At 44.8% G+C, this 23,895-nt stretch overlaps 1 protein-coding gene across 2 annotated transcripts in view; it reads right to left on the minus strand.

The window, feature by feature from the left end:
• Nucleotides 1-11,831: 11,831 nt before the first annotated feature.
• VPS35 (VPS35 retromer complex component) overlaps nt 11,832-23,895 on the minus strand; it is a 464,919-nt gene continuing 452,855 nt past the window's right edge. For both annotated transcript variants that reach the window (XM_078669694.1, XM_078669693.1), the window contains exon 17: nt 11,832-12,798. In XM_078669694.1, coding sequence (XP_078525820.1) covers nt 12,619-12,798 — 180 coding nt within the window. In that variant the 3' untranslated portion in view covers nt 11,832-12,618. The remainder of the gene's footprint in view (nt 12,799-23,895) is intronic.

Raw genomic sequence — 23,895 nt, forward strand, 5'->3', positions numbered from 1 at the left:
GATACTACTGGGCATCTCAGCTGAGCGCTGTTAACCATGCCATGTACGGTCCAGTTCCGAATCCTGCATTTGAGATGGATAGGTGGCAACTGCCCGGGGGCGATTATAACAGAGCGCTCTATTCTAGAAGCGCCAGGAGGGTCCCACTGGAGTGGCGGTGCGAGTGTGGGGTAGTGCGACTACGGCTACGGGGTGGACGGGTAGGCTGACCAGAGCGACCCCCCTATATGCCGCGGAAAGGTTGGGTGAACTATGGACGTCGAAGGGTTTCGATAGATGGGACCTTATTGGCATTAGTAAAGTGGGCGACCTCTGGGCTAAAAGACCTTTGCTGAATTGAAACAGGAATATAATTTAAATGATAAGGAATATTTCCGCTATCTCCAGGTCCGTCACGCAATTGGATCGGTTTTTCCAGCCGGCTCTACAATCCCGGAGTATTCTCCCCTGGAGGACAGGGTGCTGGACGGACACGTTCCGGACAGCACTATCTCTCTTATCTATAAAAAACTCATCAATGATCGTTCGGACCTTCTTGTTCAGCTTCGATGTGCTTGGACTGGCGATGGGTTGGAGTTGGACGGTGAAGACTGGCAGGCTGCGATATCCTCTCCTAAAGAGGTCGCGATTCCGGCACGTCTCCGACTGGTACAGCTGAAGATTCTGCACCGAGTCTATGTCACGGGTCCACGATTGATGCATATGAGTTATTCTGCGGATGGGCTGTGTAGGCGTGGCTGTGGTGTGCTTGCTACCTTCCTCCACATCATATGGGAATGTCCGGAAGTAGTGACTTTTTGGGCTGGAGTGCATGCGGTGATGGGTGAGGTGACAGGCGTTGAGTTGTTGCCTGAGGCCAGGCGCTGTTTGTTGAACATCTGGGAGCCGAATGACTGCACTGTTGCTCAGACTCAATGGGTCACACTGGGCAACATGGTTGCGAAAAGGGACATCGCTCAATTGTGGGGATCTCAGAGGGCACCATCAGTTCGCACCTGGGAAGAAAACATGGACTGGTGCATGTTTAGAGAGAAAATTGTATATGTCTCCCGTGGCAGGCCCAAGAAATGGGGTAGGATATGGGATCCATGGAATTCATACCGAGGAGAGATATGCGCTCCCCCTCTTACTGAAGCTCCCAACACTCCTTGATCTCCTTGACTGTACGTTTCGGTTTCTTAATTTCCCGCACTACACGATATGTTTCTTGCTCTCTGTCCCCCCCTTCTCCCAGGATCTCTCCTGCTTCTTAACACTGTTCATTGTTCGCCTTCTCCCCTTGCTGTATGGAACAGTCACTACATTGCAGGGTACAGCCTCGACTCTTTCTATGGTTACGTTTTGTTGTTTATTTTGTATAAAATGTGAAACCTTTTAAATATCCTCTTATCGCCACGAACTTTGGATAATATCATGCTTTATCGCTGCCGGACCTTCGGTTGTCGGCTGATGAGCTGTGTCTTACTGTGTGACTGTTATTGAATATGACTGGCCGGCCCTGCTGGTTGTAGGCCTGTAACTGTGTTCCTTTTCTTACTAATAAAGGTTTAAAAAAAAAAAAAAAAAAAAATACCAGTACTGTACCCCACCCCCGGTCTCAGTAGGTGATTGCTATCGTGCAGCTGGGCATTCCGACAGGAGCTGAAATACGTGCAATCGGTCAGATCTCATGGGGTTGTAGCATTGATTAATTCCGGCTCCTTTGATGAGAGGCGGAATCCAACTGTACGGGGGCAATAAACTGTATACGCAGGGGTTGGTTATGGCCTGGGATCGGATCAAACAGCCAGGTGCAGGGGAGGAGATTATCGAAGGGCCTGTTCGTGCACAAGGGATGAAAGGGCATGTGGGCTCGGCACGGGAAGTGGCTCCGGGGCAGGGTCACGCTGAGGATACTTTTTGACTCTAGAAAGTGTGCTTGGGGGCTGTCAGCGCGTGGGGGATGAATGCGAGGTTGGGGAGACGAGCAGGCGATGTTACGAACTGGCCACAGTGTCTAAAATGGCTGCCGCTTACGCGCTCCCAAAGGCCTAAGTGGGACAAGATGGGGCCGGTAATGTTCACATCGCAATCTAATATTTAACATCGGTAGTATCGAAAGATCGATGCCCAATGTTTGTAGGATTGTTTATTTAACCCAATTTCTAGCTAGACTAAGGCATTCCGGGCATGGGCGGGTATCTGAAAAATCTGTTTAAATGCTCGACAGTTGGCAGACTCCATGATGTTAATTAGTGCCACAGGAAAGACTAGTTGACCACAGGAAATTGAGGGCAGTAACTTAGTTTTTATAACCTTTCGGATCGGCTCAGTTGTCAGGCTGCGCAGTTTGGAGTTGAGTTTGCAGAGGGCGTGCGTCACCAACGTAGCTTTTGATTCTATGGATGCAGTGTGTGGAGTGGGCTTACAGTTGCTCCTGATCCAAACCCCCAGATAGTTATATTTAGATGTTTTTGTTATTTTCAAGTGGCCCACTCTCCAGTGATCTTTGACTTTGTAAGCATATTTTACGAAGATCACTACCTTTGTTTTACTTGCATTTGCTGTTAAATCATTTTAGTTGTTGTAAATGCTTAGTGCGTCCAGTGCTCTTTGCATACCCGTCTTAGTGTGGTCCATTAAGATCATGCCCTCAGCGTACTGCATTAAGAACAGTTTAGACAGCCCAATTTTAGGAGGCAACAGGTTGGCTTCTGATATTGATTCACCAAGGTCTGCAGTATATACGTTAAAAAGCAGAGGCGCCAATAAACAGTCTTGTTTCAGCCCTTGGTCCGTGTACACCTTTTTTTTGCTGTGTTCCAGGTTAGTTTCAACAGTACTTCATACACATAGGAGCCACAGGGGTAAAGAACAGGTCATCCCCCACTCAAAATCTCAAAAACAACCTAGGACCTGTTCATACGGTGCATAAAATCCTCAAAATCCCACCAACACTAACTCATTATTGGAGCAGCGGCTATTTATATGCCGTCTGCAATTAATGGATCTGGGTCATCACTTTCACAGTCTATACACTGGTTTATAAAAGGTTTATAACCTTTTATAAACCAGTGTATAGACTGTGAAAGTGGTGACCCAGGTCTATTAATTGCAGACGGCATATAAATAGCCGCTGCTCCAATAATGATTTACAGTGTTGGTGGGATTTTGAGGATTTTATGCACCGTATGAACAAGTCCTAGGTTAGTTTCAACCGTACCCAGGTTCAGGTTTAAAGGGCAATGATGGCGTTCAGCAGCATGGTTGGGATCCCCCAGTTTTACCAAAGAAGATTCCTGTTGACACAGCCAAACGCCACAGAGTAGTCTATGAAGCATGCGAAGAGAGGGCACTGTTTTTACTGGATGGACTGTTCTACCAGGTACGCTAGGGCTAGAATGTTATCCAATGTTAATGCTCCTGCCCTGATGCCAGATTGGTAAAAAGGTAATATTTCGTCCTGGTTAACCCAGTTTTGTAGATCTTGTAAAAGAAGACATTCATATACCTTGATTTCCAAAAGGGCTATTAACCTGTAGTTGGTTGGATCTCCGGTATCACCTTTTTTTATGGATTGGTTGTAGCAGGGAGCCATTCCAGGCCTCAGGAACTGTTGAATTAGCCATGCAGAACTGGTATACCGGGGTGAGTATAGCTGCCCAAAATTCATGGTCCTCTTTAAAAAGGTGTCCAGGTAGGCCATTGGGCCCAGGGTCCCTGTCCCTTCTGGTATTCTTTAATATAAATAGCACACGATTGTGCACATAAAAAAAGATTCAAATGCTTCTTCCATAGTTGTATGATTGGCCCCGATTTTATTACCAATGACGTTGTGCACACTAGTGCTTGTGAAAGGTCGTTGATGGTGTGGAAGGGTGTTATAAGAAGACTTGCAGTACAGCATTTTCACATTGTTGATCAATGTGTGACTTGCAACTCTGTTTCGTTGATCGTGGTTGTGCCCAGACAATGTATTGATAAATAGCCAAAACTCTGCTTGGGGTTTACAGACTGAATATGTGCAGCCACTGGGAATCTTCTTGTTGCCTTTTGAAGTTCCATATGTTTCTTCTGTGTAAGTTCCTGGCTCTTAGCTGATTTTGGTGTGCTGTTTCGTCTCACACTTGTAGTTGCAATTGGCTTGTCTCAGTGCCTTCTTGCTTAGTTGAATTTCTTTGCACCTTGGCAGCACACCCTTTGGAGTCTGGCCAATGGTTTGTATTTTTGCCTAGCAGAAGGTGATACAGCTCCGGCACCAGTTTTGTCCAATTCTCGGGTATATTTCCCTCAACGTAATCGTTGTTGAGTGTTGGCCAACTGTTTTTCCAGGCTGCCAGGCCGGATATGTAGATTTTGTTCCACTTTAGTCGTCTCAGGAGTAAGTGTATTTCCTCCCCATTAGACCTGTCCAGTGGAGTGATGTACGGAAGGCTAACAGTTTGGAGAGAAATAGCTGTAACCAGTGGTAGATGATCATTGGTCTGCTGCACTGGTTTTAGGAATTCTACCACTTGTTCATGCAGGCATTTGCACATAAAGATTTGATTAATTGTTGATTTGGTTTTTTTCCTGGCAGTCTTTAGTCATAACATGGATTGTGACTTGTGTCTCTTGTGCTGACCTTAGTCTATAAGTGTTTAAAAATGTATTAAGTGGGTTGCCGGCATAGTCCCTGGGTGGTGGGGCGTCTTTTACTGTCCCCAAGTTGTGAGTATTAAAGTCCCCAACCAATATATTCCCACAATTCGGATACTTGCTGAGCAGCTCTTCAAGTGTGTCAACCAGATCCTTCATCTTGCCATGTCTCGGGGGGGGGGGGTCTTTACAGTTGAAATAAACATTCAAGAGTAGGATCGTTATTGGGGAGCCGTTCAGTTTCAGGCCTTGCAAGTATAAGGCTTGGACCATGCCTGTGCTTATTGGAGATTTCGCTTACATATATAAATAGTCCCCTTCCAAATACATTAAGCTTTTTTGCTGGTTATTGAAATTCTTTGAATCCTGATATGCCCAATGGAGCGAGCAGCCAGGTTTCCTGGAGACACAGCAGGTCCCTAGTCTGTAAGAACTCAAAGGCAGCTCTGTTCTGTAGCGTGGTTTTCAGTCCGTTCATTTTCCTTTAAATTACGTTTATGATCTTGTTCATTCTGCTCAGTTGAGTCTCTTTGTGCTAGGAGCAGTTTGATTGCCAACCTGACGGAGTCGTTGCAGCTCCATCCTGGACATATATATATATTCATGGCTTGACTTTTTCTATTTCAGTGATTTTACGCACAGAATTAGGCGAGAAATGTATTCTTAAATTAGAGAATTATTTGGGACAAGCAGCTTGGCTTGTCCCTCTTAAGATGGACTTTCTTGGCATCTGTTTATTTCTGTTGCTGAGTCTGCCCATTAACATATGTGACTATTGTTCCTCTTCTGGTTCGTGCACTCTAATCCCCCATTTCGCAAATTGGTCCTTTTCGGTCTTGATCGTTTGGGCTATCATGCTGATTTTCCGTTTTACTATTGTAGATTCTCTTGTATAACTGCTCAGGGCCTTGAATTGAACTCAGACTAGATCTTCTGTTGTAAGATGTGAGAACTCTGGAATGTATTGGAGGATTTGTAGGATGCTGGCCCTATTTAATATATCTGAAATTCCACAGGATGTACATTCAGGTGTAAGCACTATGATGTTCTCCAATTCCCTTCAAGCATCGTCCCTTAGCCTTGTGGTGGCAGCGTATGTTTCCGGGCAGAGTTTGTTTGTTTGTTGTAGAGAGTCTCTGATGTGTTCTCCCATATCCCAGTACTATTTGTTTGGGGGGGGGAGGTGATCTTACTCTATCCGTGTTAAGTGCCGGCACATCTGACTCCAGCCTATTTAGGTGCTATGATTGCTCCCTCTACTGTCAGTTTTTGGGGGTAGTTTGATCCACTGTGGGTGCTGCTCCCACCCTTCATCAGCTTGGCCGTCCCCGCAGCTTGAATTTATAAGTAGTTGTGGTACTGGAGATTTGATTAACTGATCATTCCCTGGACTGACGGTGGGCCTCGCCTTTTGAGAAATTGTGTAGAGTTTCTGAGGCCCAAGAAGTTTTAATTGTTGGTGCGCCTTTAGATTAGTTTTGCGACTCAGATTGCCATCTGCTACATCCAGGCGCAGCTGTAGTTCCTTTGCACAGCGCCGATGTTTGATGCTTTTTGTTTGCTTCTTCTGGCGTTTTTCTGCTCTTCTGGATAGCAGTTTGCAAGGTTCCGCAGTCTCTTCCAGGTTGCCTGTAGGACCTGTGTTCCTGGATGCAACTTTACCAGTTACTGTCTCATCATAGAGTTTTGTTTTAACTCATCGCTGTTGCCAGCTACGAAGATGTAGGAGGGGTGTCTGGTCCTGTGCTATGATCACTGGCTTGATTCCTAATGTGAATAGGGGACTTGACGTCTAGACATGGATTCTGTGGGGTATGTTACTTCATAGCCCTAACGATGGATCAGCCAGAAAAAGTAAAGGAGTACAGTAAGGGAGAGACCACATTAAAATATTATTCATTGCCCAATCATCACTAGTATATTGATAGTAATATTAACACAAGTTTTGGAGACCTATGTGATTGTGCCATCCCACATCCCTCATAGTCAAAGCGGTGTTTCTGCACTACTTAAACACACACACACAAACAGCAAAAATATGGTGTAAACCAGTTCATCAACAGTTTTTAAATCTAGCATGCCTCAGCCCCGTCTCTGACTGGGGGTTCCTCATTATATGACCAGGGGACCGGGCCGGCACTTCACAGGGAGTCCTAGCCAGCATGCTAGATAGCGGAGCATTGCCAGCCCAGGTGCTACAATAACAGCACGTACACTGCTGGATTGCTTGGGTGCGGCAGCTACTCCTAGAAGCCGGTGTGCCCCCATCTGTACGCCGACTCTCAGCGCACACAGTCATTAATGCTGTCCTCTGTATTTACAGTCACTGACTGTTCAACTATCCCTGTGGTTTCTTGCTTTGCCTCAGGTCACATAGTGCAGCGAGAGCCCACGTCAGTCTCCGACTTCGACCTGTGCTCGCAGTATTAACTAAATAAGCTAAAATTAAGTTATTTCAACTATTCAGCGATGAGAAAGTAAAGCACTGAAGCAGAAAAGGATTTTGGGATTGGGAATGTCCTTGTGGCAGCAACCCATGTGTTAGAAGATGGGGTGAGGCGAGTCAAGGAAAGTTCAACAATAACACTTGCTAGATGCCATGTGTGTGTGTACTGTTGGACGTGAGGGAAGGCAAGGTGAACAGCAGCATGCCACAAAACTTAACAGAGAACTCACCAGACAATATACGTATTCTCCCCGGGCCTGGTGACTGAACTGCTGCTGTGGCACGATTCCAGCCCACACTGGCAGAACCTGGAATGAACTGGAAGCTGCTGGACTCTTCCCCAGACCACCTATCATTGGGAGCATCAACAGAAGTTGCTGGGTGTCAGTGGAAGAGGCAGAGGCCACTGACACACCTCTCCTACATTGTCTCAGACTGCCATCCCTGCCCCCAGCTATTGAGGGTAATGGGGGTCTACCGACTCTTCAGCTATTGAAGCTAATGGGGGTCTACCGACTCTTCCCAGGCCTATTTGAACAACCAAAATAAAACTTTATTCTCCACAGTAACACACCCACCGCAGCCACCAGTGTATCGTCAATGCCCTGATTTATGCCTCCAGGTCGAAGAAAACTTTGCCCAGCCAACGCATGCGCAGGGCCAAGAGTCATCCTCCTCCACCCCCAACGAAAAAAAAAACAGAATTACACGTTTATCACTTTACTGCCAGCACAATTTATTGTGAGCTGCTTGGTGTTCCTTCTCACACTTTTATTACTCCCCAGGGTGGCAGGGCAATGCCTATTTGCCCCTTAACACCAGTTATACCCTGTCACATCCAAGTCTTTTTCTGCCTTCTATCCACTGGTGTGCTGTTGGTGCAATCAGACTCGCATCAATAGGCTGCGGTTTCTTAAACCTTTGGCGACAGGAGCCCAAAGTGGGTTACAGAGGTGGGGAAATCACCTGCTATCTAACGTCTGGAAGACCGGCTGACCCTTTCCTTCAGCTGGAAAATAATTATTTACAGGATTATCTGGTTTGAGAGTGAAAGTTCCAAGTTAGCTGCAGGCCATAGCTGGCCAGCCCACAAGAACATCTGCAATACCTAACAATAAATACAGCAACAAATGGTCTTCATTGCTTTCTGAAGGCGATGAGACCATCTTTTTCAGATAAGACTATGGAGGATACAATCCCGCCCACTGTCACCTCCTAAACATGAATAGTCATTCTGAGGAGGTGCACAGCCGCAGAAACTAAAAAGTACTTTAAGACATAAATACCTGTGTTTTACATGACATTATCATGAATACCTGTCAAAGATTCAAGTTAAGCGTGCCCTTCCAGTCACAGAAATCTACAAAAAAGACACCTCTGAAACAGGAAAGTCTCAGTTCCCAAATCTCATAGATGCGGGAGACAGGATGAAAAAGCGACAATTGTATCTGGAGTGCAAGAGCCAACACTTAATTTGCAAATAAAAGTGGCTCGGCTCTTTCCAGAAGGCCACTGCAGTTTGCACTGTCCATTGCGCCCCTCTGCCACTGCTGACAATGATAGTGTAAATGTAAATTGATACTTGTATAGCGCACTACTCACCCGCAAGGGTCTCAAGGCGCTTGTACGAATACCGCTGTGGAACCCATCCTGGCTTTCCCTGTGAGGTGTCCACTCCTGGGCACCCCCAAGGTGGAGGCCAGGCATCCTTAGCGTTGTGGGGGCCGTTGTGGAGATTAAGCAAGCTATTGCCCAGAGTTGCAGAGGGGACTCCATGATTGGAATAGGCACCGAGGCGAGAATGATCAGGTCTGTGGAATTTTTGAGCCCAAGACCCGCCGAGGCGGGGAATTGAACCCTGGTCCCGGGCTAGACCTCTGCATCAGGGTCTGCCTCTCTAACCATTGAGCCACACTTCTCCACTTGAGCCACACTTCTCCATAGTATCAACACAACTACTAACCATTATACACCTATAAGTCTGACAATTTAGACTATTCCAGGCCCCCAAAGCTATAAGAATGGCGTGGGAGGCAGGTACTAGTAATTTCCAAAGTATAATGAATTAATAAACTACAGTTGTCCTTGTTAGAACCGGGACCACCGGCCCACTTTGGGTAGCATGGCACAGAGTGGGAAGGCTAAATCCAGAAAGCAATTGTGACTTACTGCGCAGCACACACTACAACACCCCGGCGCAAACCCACCAAAAATGACACCACACCATCTTAGTTAAATAGAGAATAGAGAGTCTTTATCCTGTTGCATTAAAAAGGGGGTGAAGTTTCAAATAGTTAATAAATTAGGACTTCGGGCATTTCATTATTGGATTAACTGCATCAATTAATCAGTACATTGCATTGCCTCGCAGTAGGCAAAGAAAACAGGTATTTAAATACATTAAATAGGCAATTAGCAGGTAAATACATTAAGCATAAATCAACAGGTACATGCAGCAGTTTAAATCAAGCAGGTAAATACATTAAATATTGAATTAGCAGGTATATGCAACAGATTAGACCAAGTAGGTAATTAAATTAAATATTGAATTAGCAGGTATATGCAACAGAGTAGACCAAGCAGGTAATTACATTATGCTTAGTTCATCAGTGGTTCTCTAGTCAGGGTGCGCTGTCTTCACCCAGCTCCTGCGCAAGAAAATGCTCAAAGTTGCTTAATTTAAGGGGGGGGATTCAGGTACCAACTCTCTTTATAGGATTCGGTCACGCTACCATAGGGGAGAGAGGATCGACTTAGGAGCTCAGTTCTTAGAAGCCCCGTCCATAGCAGTTCCCCCTTCTCTCTGAGGAACTCAGCTTCTCCAACCTCAGCCAGGCCTTCCCCGATACCTTTGCACCCGTCTGGCACTTCTCTTAATCTTCTCGGGGTGAATTTGAAGGGCCAATGTTCCCCTGTCCTCCCGCCTTACAGCACTTCGTCTGAGGCGGGGGTAGGGGCTGCAGTGAAGCCGTGTCGCCGCTGCCAATGGAGACACCACTGCCTGTGGGCCTCCTCTCGCTCTTTCTCCTGCCCTCCGGAACTCTCGGAGGGCAGTTGGACCGGCCTCCTGAAGGGCCGTGGTGGTTTCCTCTCTCCAGAGGAAGCTCTGGCTCAGAGACAGGGGAGGTGATGCGCTAGGCGGCATTCCTGTTGCTAAGCGATCCCGCCCAGCGTCTCCCTCAGACCTCGCGTCGTTCCTCTACCACACGGCTCGGCCCCTCACAGCACCCTGGCCAGCGGCGGTGAAGTAATTAACAGTCTTGGCGCTTCAGTGCTCAGGAGGGGGGCTGAACAGTGCAGCGCTGGCGATAAGGTGTGCTGACAGGACACCAGGCTGGCGGCTGACACGCAGGGCAATGACAGCGCACTAACGTCAAGGGGCAGATTGGAGGCAAGGGTAAAAGTTGGGTCCCAGCCTCACTTCAGTGGTCGTAGAAAGGGACCCCTGCACAGCGTTCACCCTCCCCCTTCTGGATAGTCCAATGCCCCCTCAGCACACAGAGTCAACCCTCCTAGGTTCCCGGGGCCGGGTTAAGGTCTCTCTCACCAGTTGACCGAAAGGAGCAGTCCGCTTAATATGTGGGCGTACTGGGACGTTGTTCTCTCTGTTCTTCTCTAAGACAGGGCCAGATCAACAGGTAGGAGGGCAGCATCCTCAGACCAACCCGCAGCTCCTGGGAGCAGTCAGTTTAGCCTGTGACACAATCCCCCTGATGCTGTAGTCTGCACTCCAGCCAACCCAGCAGTGTTGCAAAATGGTCGCCCAGTACCCTCCCTTATATAGCCTGGGCCCAGGTCACTAAAGTGGTCTGGAAGGTTCTGGAACCCCCTAATGCTATACTATGGGCTAGAGCTCTGAGGTAATTTCTGACAGGCGACCATTTTATGAAGCTCACCCATTCCACCATTTTAGAAAGCACTGATTGGCAGTGGCGAGGCGCCCGGAGACATAAGGCCACACAAAAAAAATTGGTGGGAAAAATGTGAGGCAGAAAGAGAAAAAATAGGGGGAGACCACCCAAAAGCTGACAGGTCTAACAGTCCTGATTTCAAAATTAGATAAACAGCGCCACCATGAGGCGGACTGAGATTAGTGTCGATGTTGACAATTCAGTGCAGGTGCTCAGCACCGGTTAGCCATCGCTCCAATTAAGCACTGCCCGCCAACCGCAAACATCAGAAGACCTGGTGTTTTTGATCAGATCTACGCAAAAGACTTGCTGCAGCTATATAAAAGGAGCAAATATGCTTTTGACAAAACATTGGGGTAATCTGCACAATCAATGGTAGTAGGAGGTTGATCGGGGAATTAATGTTTTAAATGAATGATAATCTTTAATATGCCATGAATACACTCTCTGAGCAAAGGATAAAGGACTAGCATAGTTTGCCGTGGACTTTTAGTCAAGTCACGTCAGCAGTCACACTGGCTGTCGCTCTGGAGACTCACACTCGAACGTTGCAAATAATGGGTTACCAAAATTACAGATCTTTGCTTCACATGCACTGACAGCGTAAAGCTGTTTAGAGACAGAACAGTGTTTCAATTCACAAAAAGTGTGTGTAGCTGTGTGTGAGAATTTATAAAAAGTGGTAAAAAATAATATTACTTCCTAATCCTTACTTACATACTGATAAATATTTTACCACTAAAAAGCTTTGTTAACCGGTTGATATATATTTTTTTAAACTACACACCAATCATGCTGACTCAGCCTTCATTCACACAGTCATTATCTAAAGAATCACAAATAGTATAGATAGCAAGTACACTTTGTTAATAGCAATTTTATTGTTTGGTGCAAATCATGAGACTTAATAAACTTGTATAATGCATTTTCCCTAAATTTACAGTAATGATGGTTATACATACACTATATAGACCACAAGTCTTCCATATAATTTTTTTTCATACAATTTGGAGCGAAGGTGTGTTGATAAATAAGCCCTGTGCACAGTACTGGCCTTCACTGAATATCACAGGACTTTCTTATGCAAAATATAACTTCTGTCTTTTAACATGGTGCTTTACAACTCTCCAAACATGCATTAATATATTCTAGTTTTCAAAAAATCATGACACATAGCATTGACCTGCATTAAAAGAAAAGCTCAAGCAGAATCCCACATTTAACACCCCCAAGTGAAATAAATGGGATGTTTCCTAAATTGGCCACGTGAACACTGCAGAGAGGAAAAACTTTTGCGGGGTTAAAACTGAACTGCACATAAAAGTACAGAACCAACACCAACAAACAGAGGCATAAAAGAAAATATTTGGGTTAGAGTGTTGCACTTTAGAAATGTTATGGAACTGGTTTGGCAATGCTAAAAATATAATCAAATTTAGATTACTGGTCCAATACAAACATATTACTTATTCAAATGCAGTATGGAGAATGCAGTTACGTATTTGGTTGATGTCCTCAAATGAATGAATGATGATCCAATTGGCGATTTCGAAAGGCACACTCTAAGAAGAAACTATTCTATTTATAAAAAAAATTACATATATGGAACGAAAATAATAGGTGCACTGTTTAGGGACTTCCCACTCAAACAACAAGGCCTTCGTAAATTGGACCATCGGATTCTGGGGCTTCTCGCCGTATACGCAAATGCTCCAGTGTGTTATGAAAATGTTTGTTTATTTGTTCTGTTTCTTCGCTAGATTCCAGGTTGGGCAGGTCTTCTCTGATCTTCTGAATGAGTTGATTTAAAACCTGGACAGTCACCTGGAATGAAAGAGCCAAAAATATTATCACATCATAGAGACGGGGGAAGGTAATTTCAACAGCGTTTGTCTTTTGCATACTAGGAAGTCAACGGATATATGTGAAGCATGCACAAAAAGCAATTGGAAGTGGGCAGTGCAAGGTCGTGAGCGAAACTTGGAGTCAGGGTTTACATGTGCTTGTCTTCAGAGTGATGGGCAGTTAGACTCAATCTTATGAATGTTTCATAGAGGTCAGTTGCAAAGCCACTAATTCCATAAAGCGTTGGAAATAGGGAAATAAGCATCTTCTCAAAACTTTTGTAAAATGAAAGGGTCCACAGGAGTAGATGATATGGTGTCAGGCTCTGCAAGTAGAGAATATCCTTGTGGATGCAACTTCGACGAAAAAGTTCTTTGCGGATACAGTTGGTGTCGGAGAAGCTCCTTGACATAAGGTCTGTTGCTGGAGCCTTCACAGCAGCCTACATGCCACGAGTTGAGAACAGCCATGGAGGATACTTTATCAGAACAAGGTAAAAACAACTACCAGTTTACTTTAAAGGGGCCATCCAAAGAAATCAAAATACATCTCAAAACCATAACTGACATCAAACAAAGCAATATGCTAGAATGCTTATTGTTGGCGATTGCCAGCAATGCAGGACTCGGCAAAAAGAACTTTTTATTCTCTAGACTGGATAGGCCCTTTAAGTTGAGTGACCGATATTTAAGGTGGAAAAAGTAATGCAACTTGAGAAGAACCAACATTTTGTGGTTAAAGAGCATTTACGTTTAAAAGCTGAGTGACGCAATAAGGAACAGCTAGGCAACATTCAGAGCAGCATTGTCTAGCGAGCGGCAGTGGGAGAACTGAAGCCAGGATTGTTTTTTTAGAACATGACGTCAAGAAATTTTAACCTGAAGAAGCTACTAGAGGTTCTGCTAATTAATGATCTTTAAAAAATTTTTTTTGATTGAGCCATTACATTGAATGATTTGACAAGAAACAGACAAATATCAATATTTTGATACACATATAAGACTACATGGATTAAATAAGTCATATAACAAGCTTACATATTTTCAATATATAGTGCTGACGAAAAATTGTGAAGTGCAAATTAAAGTGCGGATGTTAATTATAAAATACCCCAAAACAATCAGTTCTAAAATATAGGCACAAAAAAATACATTATACACACCAGAACTGTACGCAACATCGAATCTCCTGTTCTCCCTACTTCTGTACTTTCTGGTTAATTTAGAATACTGCAGTGTTTGTTCTTTGTTTAACATTTAGCTAGTACCCTTCACCGTCAGGATTAGCCAAGTCATCGGGGGTGCTGCAGCAGTTGGCGCTAGTGTGAGTTTCCTGTGATCCAGTTGCCAAGGCCACAAGCTGCACGTTGGAGCTCTGATGGTCGACGATCGACGTACTGACCTGCAATTATCCCACCGTGACCTGAGGCTGATGTCCGTGCGGGTGTCTGCATCTAAGCTGGTGGTTCAAACTCCCGGCTGCTTCATTTCATCTCTAAGTAGCAAGGGCTCGCGGACCGGAGCCTCCGTTTTGCTACATCTGAAGTGCTACACTTTCAGTATTATTTTCAAAGAGCGAACGGCGGCTACTGTAGCGAACCGGGTTTGAGCCGGTCTGCTGGGAAGGACCTACAGCCTGGGGGCTGTGATACCTCTTGCAACACACTACTGCTGGAGGAAGCGCAATATGACGACGATGATGACGACGACGTGGTGGCAGAAAACCATTAAGTTGAAAATGGCTTCGAACCAAGGAGGCACAGAAAGAGACAATGTAGAGAGACCGACGGAGAGACTGCCAGAAAAAACTGATCCCCTCCCTAAAGGTAAACGGGATGTGGGAATATTAAAAAGAATGCGGGGAAGACAGCAGGACTTAACTGGGATATCGCCCTCCATTGCCAAACATTTCCCAGCTGTAGCTAAGTCCCCCCCTTACTCTAACAGACTCTAATACACCCGATGGGCAGGGCCTCATTAACCCAAGCAGTGTTAACCAGTTGACCGAGGGGACCGAGGAGCCGGATGCCACGCAACAAGTATAGCAACCTGCCTCAGTCAATGCCTCAGACAATGCCAGGAATGAGGGGATTGGGGGGGAATATGTTAGTGCCAACGCTAGCCCCAGAGGCATTAAACTGTGTCCCGGTCGCTACAGAGGTATTAAGTTGCACCCCGGACATTGCAGACATAACCACCAGCATAGTTAAAACCCCACGGGAGAATAAGGAAACCGAGGGTAGTGATCACCTTAAGGAGATTGGCTGCCCTAGACATATAGACCCGCAGACTCCGGACCTAGCTACCGAAAAAAAATTCAGTCTCTGACGGGTCATTGTCTGGTACTGAGAACGAAGATGTCCTGGTCAGCTCTTCCGAGAGTAGCAAACAAGAGGACAATGAATCCGATCCAACAACTAGAACCATTCAGCAAAAAAAGAAATCTAGGTGTAAAAGACGGAGTCAGCTGAAATGGGATTATTTAGATTCTCATGGATCATTCCCCCTGGGGGATTCCCCCAATCTCCAGGCTGAAGAGAGTTCACATACAATCACTGGAAGTCCGGCCGAGCCTTACCCTGGCCTCCATACTGGATTCTATCAAACAATTTCGTGACAAAGCAAGATCCGACAGCCTTGCCGCCAAAGGGGCCTCTAAAAAACTCCAGGGTGGCATCAAGAAACTGAATAAAATCTGTACAGATATTGGGGATCGAGTTTCAGTGGTGGAAGCCCGGGCGGAGTCCTTGGAAACTGATATGACTAATGTGAAAGATTAAGGTACATCTCATGTGGCTTGCCTAACTGACCTGATGTCCAAGCTGGAGGAGCAGGAAACAGAATGCAGAGAAATAATCTAAGGCTGCTGGGGATCCCTGAAGGCGTCGAGGGTGACAACCCCAGAGGGTATATTGTTAAGCTGCTCCGTGCTGCCTTTCCATCAGAGTCCAGCTGGAATTGGGATCAAGAGGTCCAGAGGGCACACCCTTTTCCGTTCAACTTAAAGCTGCAAGGAGATAGTAGCCGTCCCGGAAGCGAGAAACTCAGGGTCTTCTTGGTCTTTTTTGGGAACTTCCTTTTGAGGCAGTTGGTATACAATCAAGTCAGACCGAATTCTCAAAAGGAAGTCAATGGAAAAAAAATCTTTTCTAAGCCTGACTTTGGCCATGCAACAGTTGAACGCAGGTGGAGGTTACACCAACTGATTACACCCTTTCAACAGCAAGGTGCCCAAGTATATATTATGAACCCAGCAAGGTTAAAAGTGATATTCAAAGGCACCATACGGGTTTTTCTGTCTGAGATCAAGGCTGAGGAATATTTAAAAGACATTGTGGGAAGAAAAAGACTGAACTAATGCTTATTTGAACCATCTCAGTATGGACTTTGTCACTCCTTTTTTTCTCTTTCAAAAATTGTGGATCATGTTTGCCCCCCCCAAACTCCCCCCCCACCTACAAAAAAAAGGATGGGGGAGGAGAAAAGAGGAAAAAAAAGGAAGAAATTGATAAAATAATGTGTGGCCTGGCGACTGGAGCTCACACATGGTCAGGACAGGATAGGCTTATTTAATTTACATTTATTGTTTAGATGTTGGCAGGACTATGAGTCTCACTGATAAATTCACAGGGTTCATATATTTAAAAACTAATATGTTAAACAAACTTAGAATGGTCTCGCTTAATATCTGTGGCCTAAATGATCCAGTGAAAAGGCAAAAACCTTCTCAAGTTTTACAAACAATTGGGGTGGACATTGTCTGCCTTCAGGAGACGCATGTTAATGGAGCCCAGAAATCTTTGCTGAACAGTCTGGGTTATAAGGTTATCGGGGTAACCAAGCAAGGGACCAGGGTCAAAGGAGTCGGGATTCTAGTTTTGAAAAGATTACCCTTAGCTGTTAACCAGGTAAAAGCTGACTCTCTAGGGCGGTGGGTGATAGCAGGATGTTCTTTCTTCTCTTCCCTCTAACTTTGTTTTTACAATCTGCTCTGTTTATGGAACCAACCTGGACGATCCAGGGGTAGTTAAAGGAGTAAACGAGGAGCTAGTACTCTGGCCACTGCCTATAATACTATGTGGTGATTTAAACCTAAATCTGCCTAGTACCTGGAAGTCAGACAGGTCCTGGGATTACAGGGGCAGGAAACCTAAAGTTTTCCAGGCTGTGCTAAACTTGATCAGAACTCATGGTCTGAAAGACGTATGGGCAAAGTTGAAAACTAATCAGGATGGGTATACTTTTTTCTCAGCTCCTCATTTGTCATTTGCTCGGCTAGACTACTTTCTAGTATCTTCATCCTTGGTTCGTGATTGCGCTATTGGTATTGCTCCTCGTCTTCTTTAAGATCACAACCCTCTTATTATCAACGTAGAGGGATTGGTAAATAGTGGGTCAAGCTCTAATTGGACCTTTGAGAAAGCCTTCCTATACGATAATGACTACCGAGAACACATGGAAGGCTGGATACATGAGTTCTTAGATATAAATTGTGGAAAAGCCTCGGCAATGGTTGTTTGGGATACACTAAAGGCAGGTATAAGGGGGGAGACGCTCTGATTTTCCATCAGAAGTAACAAAAAAGAGAAAGCACAGGCTGATTTTTTACTTAATCAAATGATAGAAGCTTAGAGAAAACTAATACAGGCTGTCTATTGGGAACCAGAATTGAAGAAGCTCAGACCAACGTCGCGGTTGCTAAGGCAGAGATGGGGACCATATTAGCCGAAAGAACTGCTGCAAAATGAGCCTCCTCCCGATAAAGGCTTTATGAATGCAATGAACTTATTGGCCATCAATTGGCCATATCCACCAGGCAACAGATACTGCTAATGTAATTTCTTCGATCCAAACGAACTCTGAAGGGATAACTAATGATCCTATAAGAATAGAGGAGGCTTTTAGAGAATTTTATGAGAAATTACATACTGAAGAAATCACTAAGCCTTTAGAGCTCAGAGAATCGGAAATTAATAACTATCTAGATGCTATTCCGGTAGCTGAACTTAATAGAGAAAGAGTAGCGGCCAAATGGAAATCTCTCCAGCTTGGGAGGAAATCGCAACTGCTTGCTTGGTGGAGTGGTGTGGCTCCCTGGTTAGAGGCGGCAGACCCGGAAGCAGAGGTCGGCCCGGGACCAGGGTTCGATTCCCGACGCGGCAGGGTCTTGGGCCCTGGTCAGCGGACTCGATAATTCTCGCCTCGGTGCCTACTCCAACCATGGGTCCCACTCAGCAACTCTGGGCAATAGCTTGCTTAATCTCTACTTACGGCCCCATCAGCGCCGGGGATGCTTGTCTTCACCTTGGAGATGCCCAGGAGGGACCATCTCACAGGGAAAGCCAGGATGGGTTCCCCAGCGGTATACAGCGCCGGGACGCCCCTTTGCTGGGGCAGCTGTGCGCTTTACAAGTATACGACATTTAACATTTAACATTTAGCAAGCCTCCTGGATGGCAAGGCTGCAGGAGAGGATAGTATTCTAGTTGAATTCTATAAAATCTTTTCGCAACAAATGAAAACTACTTACAAATGTAGTTTCTTCCATTTTTAATGGATCATCTCCACCTCAGTCCTGGTCTACGGCAAAAATAGTAATATTTCTTAAAAAAGACAAACCTTCTCTGGAAATGTCCTCATACAGACCAATAACCCTTATTAACAAGATATTTTCTAAAATTCTCGCATCTAGATTGTCTTCAAATATTGAGTCTCTGGTTTCCAACTGGCAGCACGGATTTATACCAAAAAAGGGCACCACGGAACAGGTTTGTCGGACCATCACCCACTTGATTTCGCTAAGGTAACAGGAGACCCGATCGCACTAATACTCTTAGACGCTGATAAAGCGGTTGATCGGGTCTCCTGGCAATATTTATGGGGGGTCATGAGGCAGAATGGTTTCGGCCCTAGGATTCTGCAGGCATTGCAGGCTCTACATCAGGGCCCCACTGCCAGAATTTCGATCAATGGACACCTTACAAGGCAGATAGGGATAACACGCGGAACAAGACAAGGATGACCTTGCTCCCTGCTGCTATTTGCTTTGTACATCAACCCTTTGATTAAAAAAAATCGAACTTAACCCTGAAATAGTATCGGCGAGCAGGTTTGGCACTGACACTAAGATTATGGCCTATGCTGATGATCTTGCCTTAGTAACTCCAAAACCCGAAAGGGCCATTAAGGCTATGGAACTAGAGGCCCAAGAATTTTGGGAGATATCCGGTTATGCCCTCAATAAAACAAAAACTCAGATTGTTTTAAACAAATATATAAGTTGGGACGATGATCGAGTTACTCAGAAGGCTAAATACCTAGGGGTCAACATAGTTTCAAATTTAGATCTACTTGTTAAAGAAAATCTGACCCCACTAGCAGCCGACATGAAAAAGTCACTTAAAAGAATTAACAACTTGCACTTGATAATAGTAGGGAGGTGCAACGTTTTAAAGATGACCTTTTTTGCCAAAATATTATATTTCTTTAGGACCATCCCGTTAAAATGTAATAATAAAATGCTGCATATATTCGATCAAATTTTCTCTCAGTTCATTTGGGCTTATACACAACCAAGAAGAGCTTTCAAATTTCTTTCATTACCCAGAGAGAGAGGAGGGTGGGCTCTCCCCAACATAAAATTATATTACTAGGCTACTGTTCTGCAATATAGTTCTGAGCTTTTGCATGATCTTCTCACTGAGAACCCCTCAGGCCTCCCGTCCCCGTATACAATACTACTAGGGAAAAGGCCATGGGGATGTCTTTGGCGTCAGCTGGATTATTGTTACTTCAAAAGGGTCAGATTCAAGACTCTGATGAATGCTTATAGAGTATTTTTTAATATACGTAAACTGCTCGGACTTGCCAAATTATATTACTACACTCCCACCAGGAATAATAATAATTTAGCACTCATTTTTCAAAATGCATATCTTCTGCAGTGGTATCAAGCTGACTTTTCCAAACTGGGAGATGTGATTACTTCAGAAGGCATTTGGCCTTTCAGTACTCTAAAAACCCGGTATAATCTGGACAATAATCAGCTATTTCAGTATAATGCCATTATAGGCTATCTAACAAATAAGACCGGCGGTCCAGCAGGGTTCGCTAAGATAGTCCTTATAGATAAAATTCTAGAGCCCAGTATACCACGGTTCGGCAGCATTTACATAATGTTGAATGAGCAGAGGCCGGATGACATTAGTAAAATGGATGAAAAGTGGCAGCAGAAACTGAATGTGCCACCTAATACCTTTTGTCACGAACTAAGTCTTGCACAAACGCACCTATTGTCATCGAAGCTGCAAGCTCAATTTTTTAAAACAGGCTTTTTCTTATACATAACACCAAGCAGAGTGGCCAAATGGGGTACTGGCAGCGGAACAACTTGCCCGAGATGTGCTGAGTACAGTGCAGACTCAGTACACATGTTTGCCACATGCTTAAAACTGGTCCTATTATTTGAAAAGGTGCAACCGTTTATTAGTAGAGACCTTCTACAAGATATTCAACTGACGCCTGTTACTGTAATGCTAGGATTAAATGACATGATCAATGTAAAATCAGGGGGAGACCTGCTGTTTTTGGCTTTCGTTATGTATTTACTTCTGTCTGCCTTTCGTCTCCTACTCTCCCTGCTCTCCTCTCCGTCCGTGCCTTCCCCCCACTTGTTTGGACTCACTCTCTTTCTCTTCTCCCATTCGTCTCCGGTTTTTGGTTCTCTGTTTTTCTTGGTTTCTCCTTATGTTTTTACTTTCCTGATATATTTGTCCAATTGATAATTAATTAAATTGGTTATTGATTTCCACTGCTTGTAATACATATTGACAATTGTTTTTGGACTCGGGGAGGGGGGATTCTTGGTCTGGGAATTGAAGTTATTACAATGTAATTTGTCGTTTGGAATTTAAAGAAAAAAAAGGATTAGCTAAGTCAAACTGTGTTCTACCCCATATATGTAAAATGTTAGACAGCTGCCCGCTCGCCTAGCATAGGCCTCCTCAAAAATCTTAGTTCTTTGCATTTAGGCTTGTCAGTGTCTCAAAGGAGGAACTTTCTCAGAAGTCCACTTCTGTAGTATTACTTTGTGTGCAACAGAAGGAATATGCTACTTACCAGTATGCATCTGTTCTTGGCATAGAGGGCTGCAGAGTGGTACATTTATGAATAGATCGCCATCTGGTGTTGGGCTCGGATGATTGCACTTAGTTTTTCTTCTGGAGAAGTCCTTGTCGTCATAGATGACTCCTCCTCTCGGTGTTAGTGCGCATGGGCATCGGCTCCATCCTTAGATTGTTTTGCCATAGTAGGGTTAGATGGAGTAGTGTAGTATAGTACATAAAGATATGCCCATGTAAGTGTATCTAAATAAGATAATGTTGGGACAGACACAGGTTTCCGGGGAGGCAGGGAGGGCATGTACCACTCTGCAGCCCTCTATGCCAAGAACAGATGCATACTGGTAAGTAGCATATTCCGTTCGAGGCATATGGGCTGCAGATGGTACATTTATGAATAGATTGTAAAGCAGTTACCTCCCTAGCGGTGGTCACCAGTGTCTGTCGCAACTGTTTGAAATAGAGTTTTTAATACAGCTTGGCCCACTCTGGCTTGTTGTGCAGCCTGTACATCAACACAGTAGTGCTTCGTGAATGTATGTGGTGTAGACCAAGTTGCTGCTCTACATATGTCATCTAGGGGAATGTTCCCTAAGAATGCCATAGATGCTCCTAGTTTTCGTGAAGAATGAGCTCTAGGAGGAACAGTTAATGTTCTCTTTGCTTTAATGTAACATATTTGTATACATCTTACAATCCATCTTGCGATGCCTGCTTTAGAGATAGGATTGCCCTTATGTGTAAGGGAAAATGCTACAAATAGTTGTTTAGTTTTCCTGAAGTTTTGTGTTCTTTCTATGTAGTACAAAATGGCTCTTTTGACATCTAGTGTATGTAGAGCCCTTTCTGCCACCGTCTGTGGCTTTGGAAAGAATACTGGTAGTTCCACTGGCTGATTGATGTGGAATGCGGAAATTACCTTAGGCAAGAACTTTGGGTTTGTTCTAAGAACCACTTTATTCTGGTGTAACTGTAGGAATGGTTCTTGTATTGTCAATGCCTGTAATTCACTTACTCTCCTGAGTGAGGTAATGGCTATAAGGAAAGCCACCTTCCATGTAAGGAATTGTATTTCGCACCTATGCATAGGTTCGAAGGGTGGCCCCATTAGTCTGGTGAGTACTACGTTGAGGTTCCAGACTGGGGAAGGTGGTAATCTTGGTGGAATGACTCTTTTAAGGCCTTCCATGAATGCTTTTATCGCTGGTACCCTGAACAGGGATATGTGCTGCCTGTTTTGTAGGCACGCTGCTATAGCTGCTAGATGTACTCTGATAGATGTGTACGCTAGATTACATTGCTGTAAGTGTAATAAGTAGCAAATAATCTCCCTTGTTGATACGTCCAGAGGGTTGATATTGTTATTATTACAGTGTATAGCAAACCTCTTCCACTTAGCTGCATAGCATGCTCTGGTGGTTGGACGTCTCGCTTGTTTAATTATCTCCATGCAATTTGGGGGTAGATCTAAGTATCCAAATTCTAGGATTTCAGGAGCCAGATCGCTAAGTTCAATTGCGTTGGATCTGGGTGCATTATTTCTCCATGGTTCTGTGTAAGGTGCATGGGTAGAATTCGTAGCTTTTGATGTGGCACTTGTGAGAGTTGCAGGAGCGTGGTGAACCACGGCTGTCTTGCCCACGTGGGTGCTACTAGTATCATGGTCATTGAATGTTGTTGCAGCTTCCTGACCACTAATGGGATTAGTGGGAGAGGGGGAAAAGCGTATGCAAATTTGTTGGACCAATTTATCCATAACGCATTGCCCTGCGACAGGTGATGTGGGTACCTGGACGCGAAGCTTTGGCATTTTGCGTTCTGATGAGTGGCAAAGAGGTCTATCTCTGGTTGTCCCCATCTTTGGAAGAATGGCTGCAGTATTTGGTGGTGCAGTTCCCATTCGTGTATTTGTTCCGACTGTCTGCTTAAGATGTCTGCTATCTGGTTTTGGACTCCTGGTAGGTGTTCGGCTAACAGATAGATGTTTTGAGGAATGGCCCATCTCCAAATTTCCTGTGCTAGTCTGGATAGTTGGAGAGAGTGCGTCCCCCCCTGTTTTTGAATATAATACATTGCTGTCATGTTGTCTGTTCTGATCAGGACTGCTTTGTTGGTAACATGTATTTGGAAGGCTTTCAATGCTAGAAATACTGCTAGTAGTTCTAGATGATTGATGTGCAGTCTTCTTTCCTGCACACTCCACCTTCCTTGCACTGTGTATTTGTCCATATGTGCTCCCCATCCGGTGAGCGATGCGTCCGCTGTTATTGTCACCTGTGGAATTGGTTCTAGGAACGACCGCCCCTTGGCAATGTTTGTTGTGTTCCACCACTTCAGAGAGCGGTGTGTGCGGTCGTCTACCAACACCAGATCTGTAATCTGCCCTTGAGCCTGATTCCACTGTGTCGCTAAGCATTCTTGTAGCGGACGCATTTGTAGTTTGGCATATGGTATTAGCAGTATGCAGGATGACATCATCCCCAATAGCTGCATGAACACTCTTGCTGGTAGTGAGTGTTGTGGCTGGAATCTTTGAATTATTGTAAGCATTGTTTGGATCCTTACTGGGTTGGGGTATACTTTGGCTTTTTCTGTGTCTATAGTAGCCCCCAGATATTGTTGAACCTTGTTTGGTTGCAGGTGTGACTTTGTGTAGTTCACCGTGAACCCTAGCTGGTGTAGTAGCTGAATTGTCTTTTGTGTGTTTTGAAGACATTCCTCTTGTGACCTGGCCTTTATTAGCCAGTCGTCCAAGTATGGGAAGACATGAATATGTTGTCTTCTTAGGTGAGCTGCCACCACTGCCAGGCATTTTGTGAACACCCTTGGTGCCGTTGTGACACCAAACGGAAGGACTTTGAACTGATAATGTTGTCCTTCTACCACAAACCTGAGGTATTTCCTGTGGGCTTTGTGAATTGGGATATGAAAGTAAGCGTCTTTTAGATCCAGTGTAG

The sequence above is a fragment of the Lissotriton helveticus genome, chromosome 12, assembly GCF_964261635.1.
Source record: "Lissotriton helveticus chromosome 12, aLisHel1.1, whole genome shotgun sequence".
In the NCBI taxonomy this organism is placed as follows: Eukaryota; Metazoa; Chordata; class Amphibia; order Caudata; family Salamandridae; genus Lissotriton; species Lissotriton helveticus.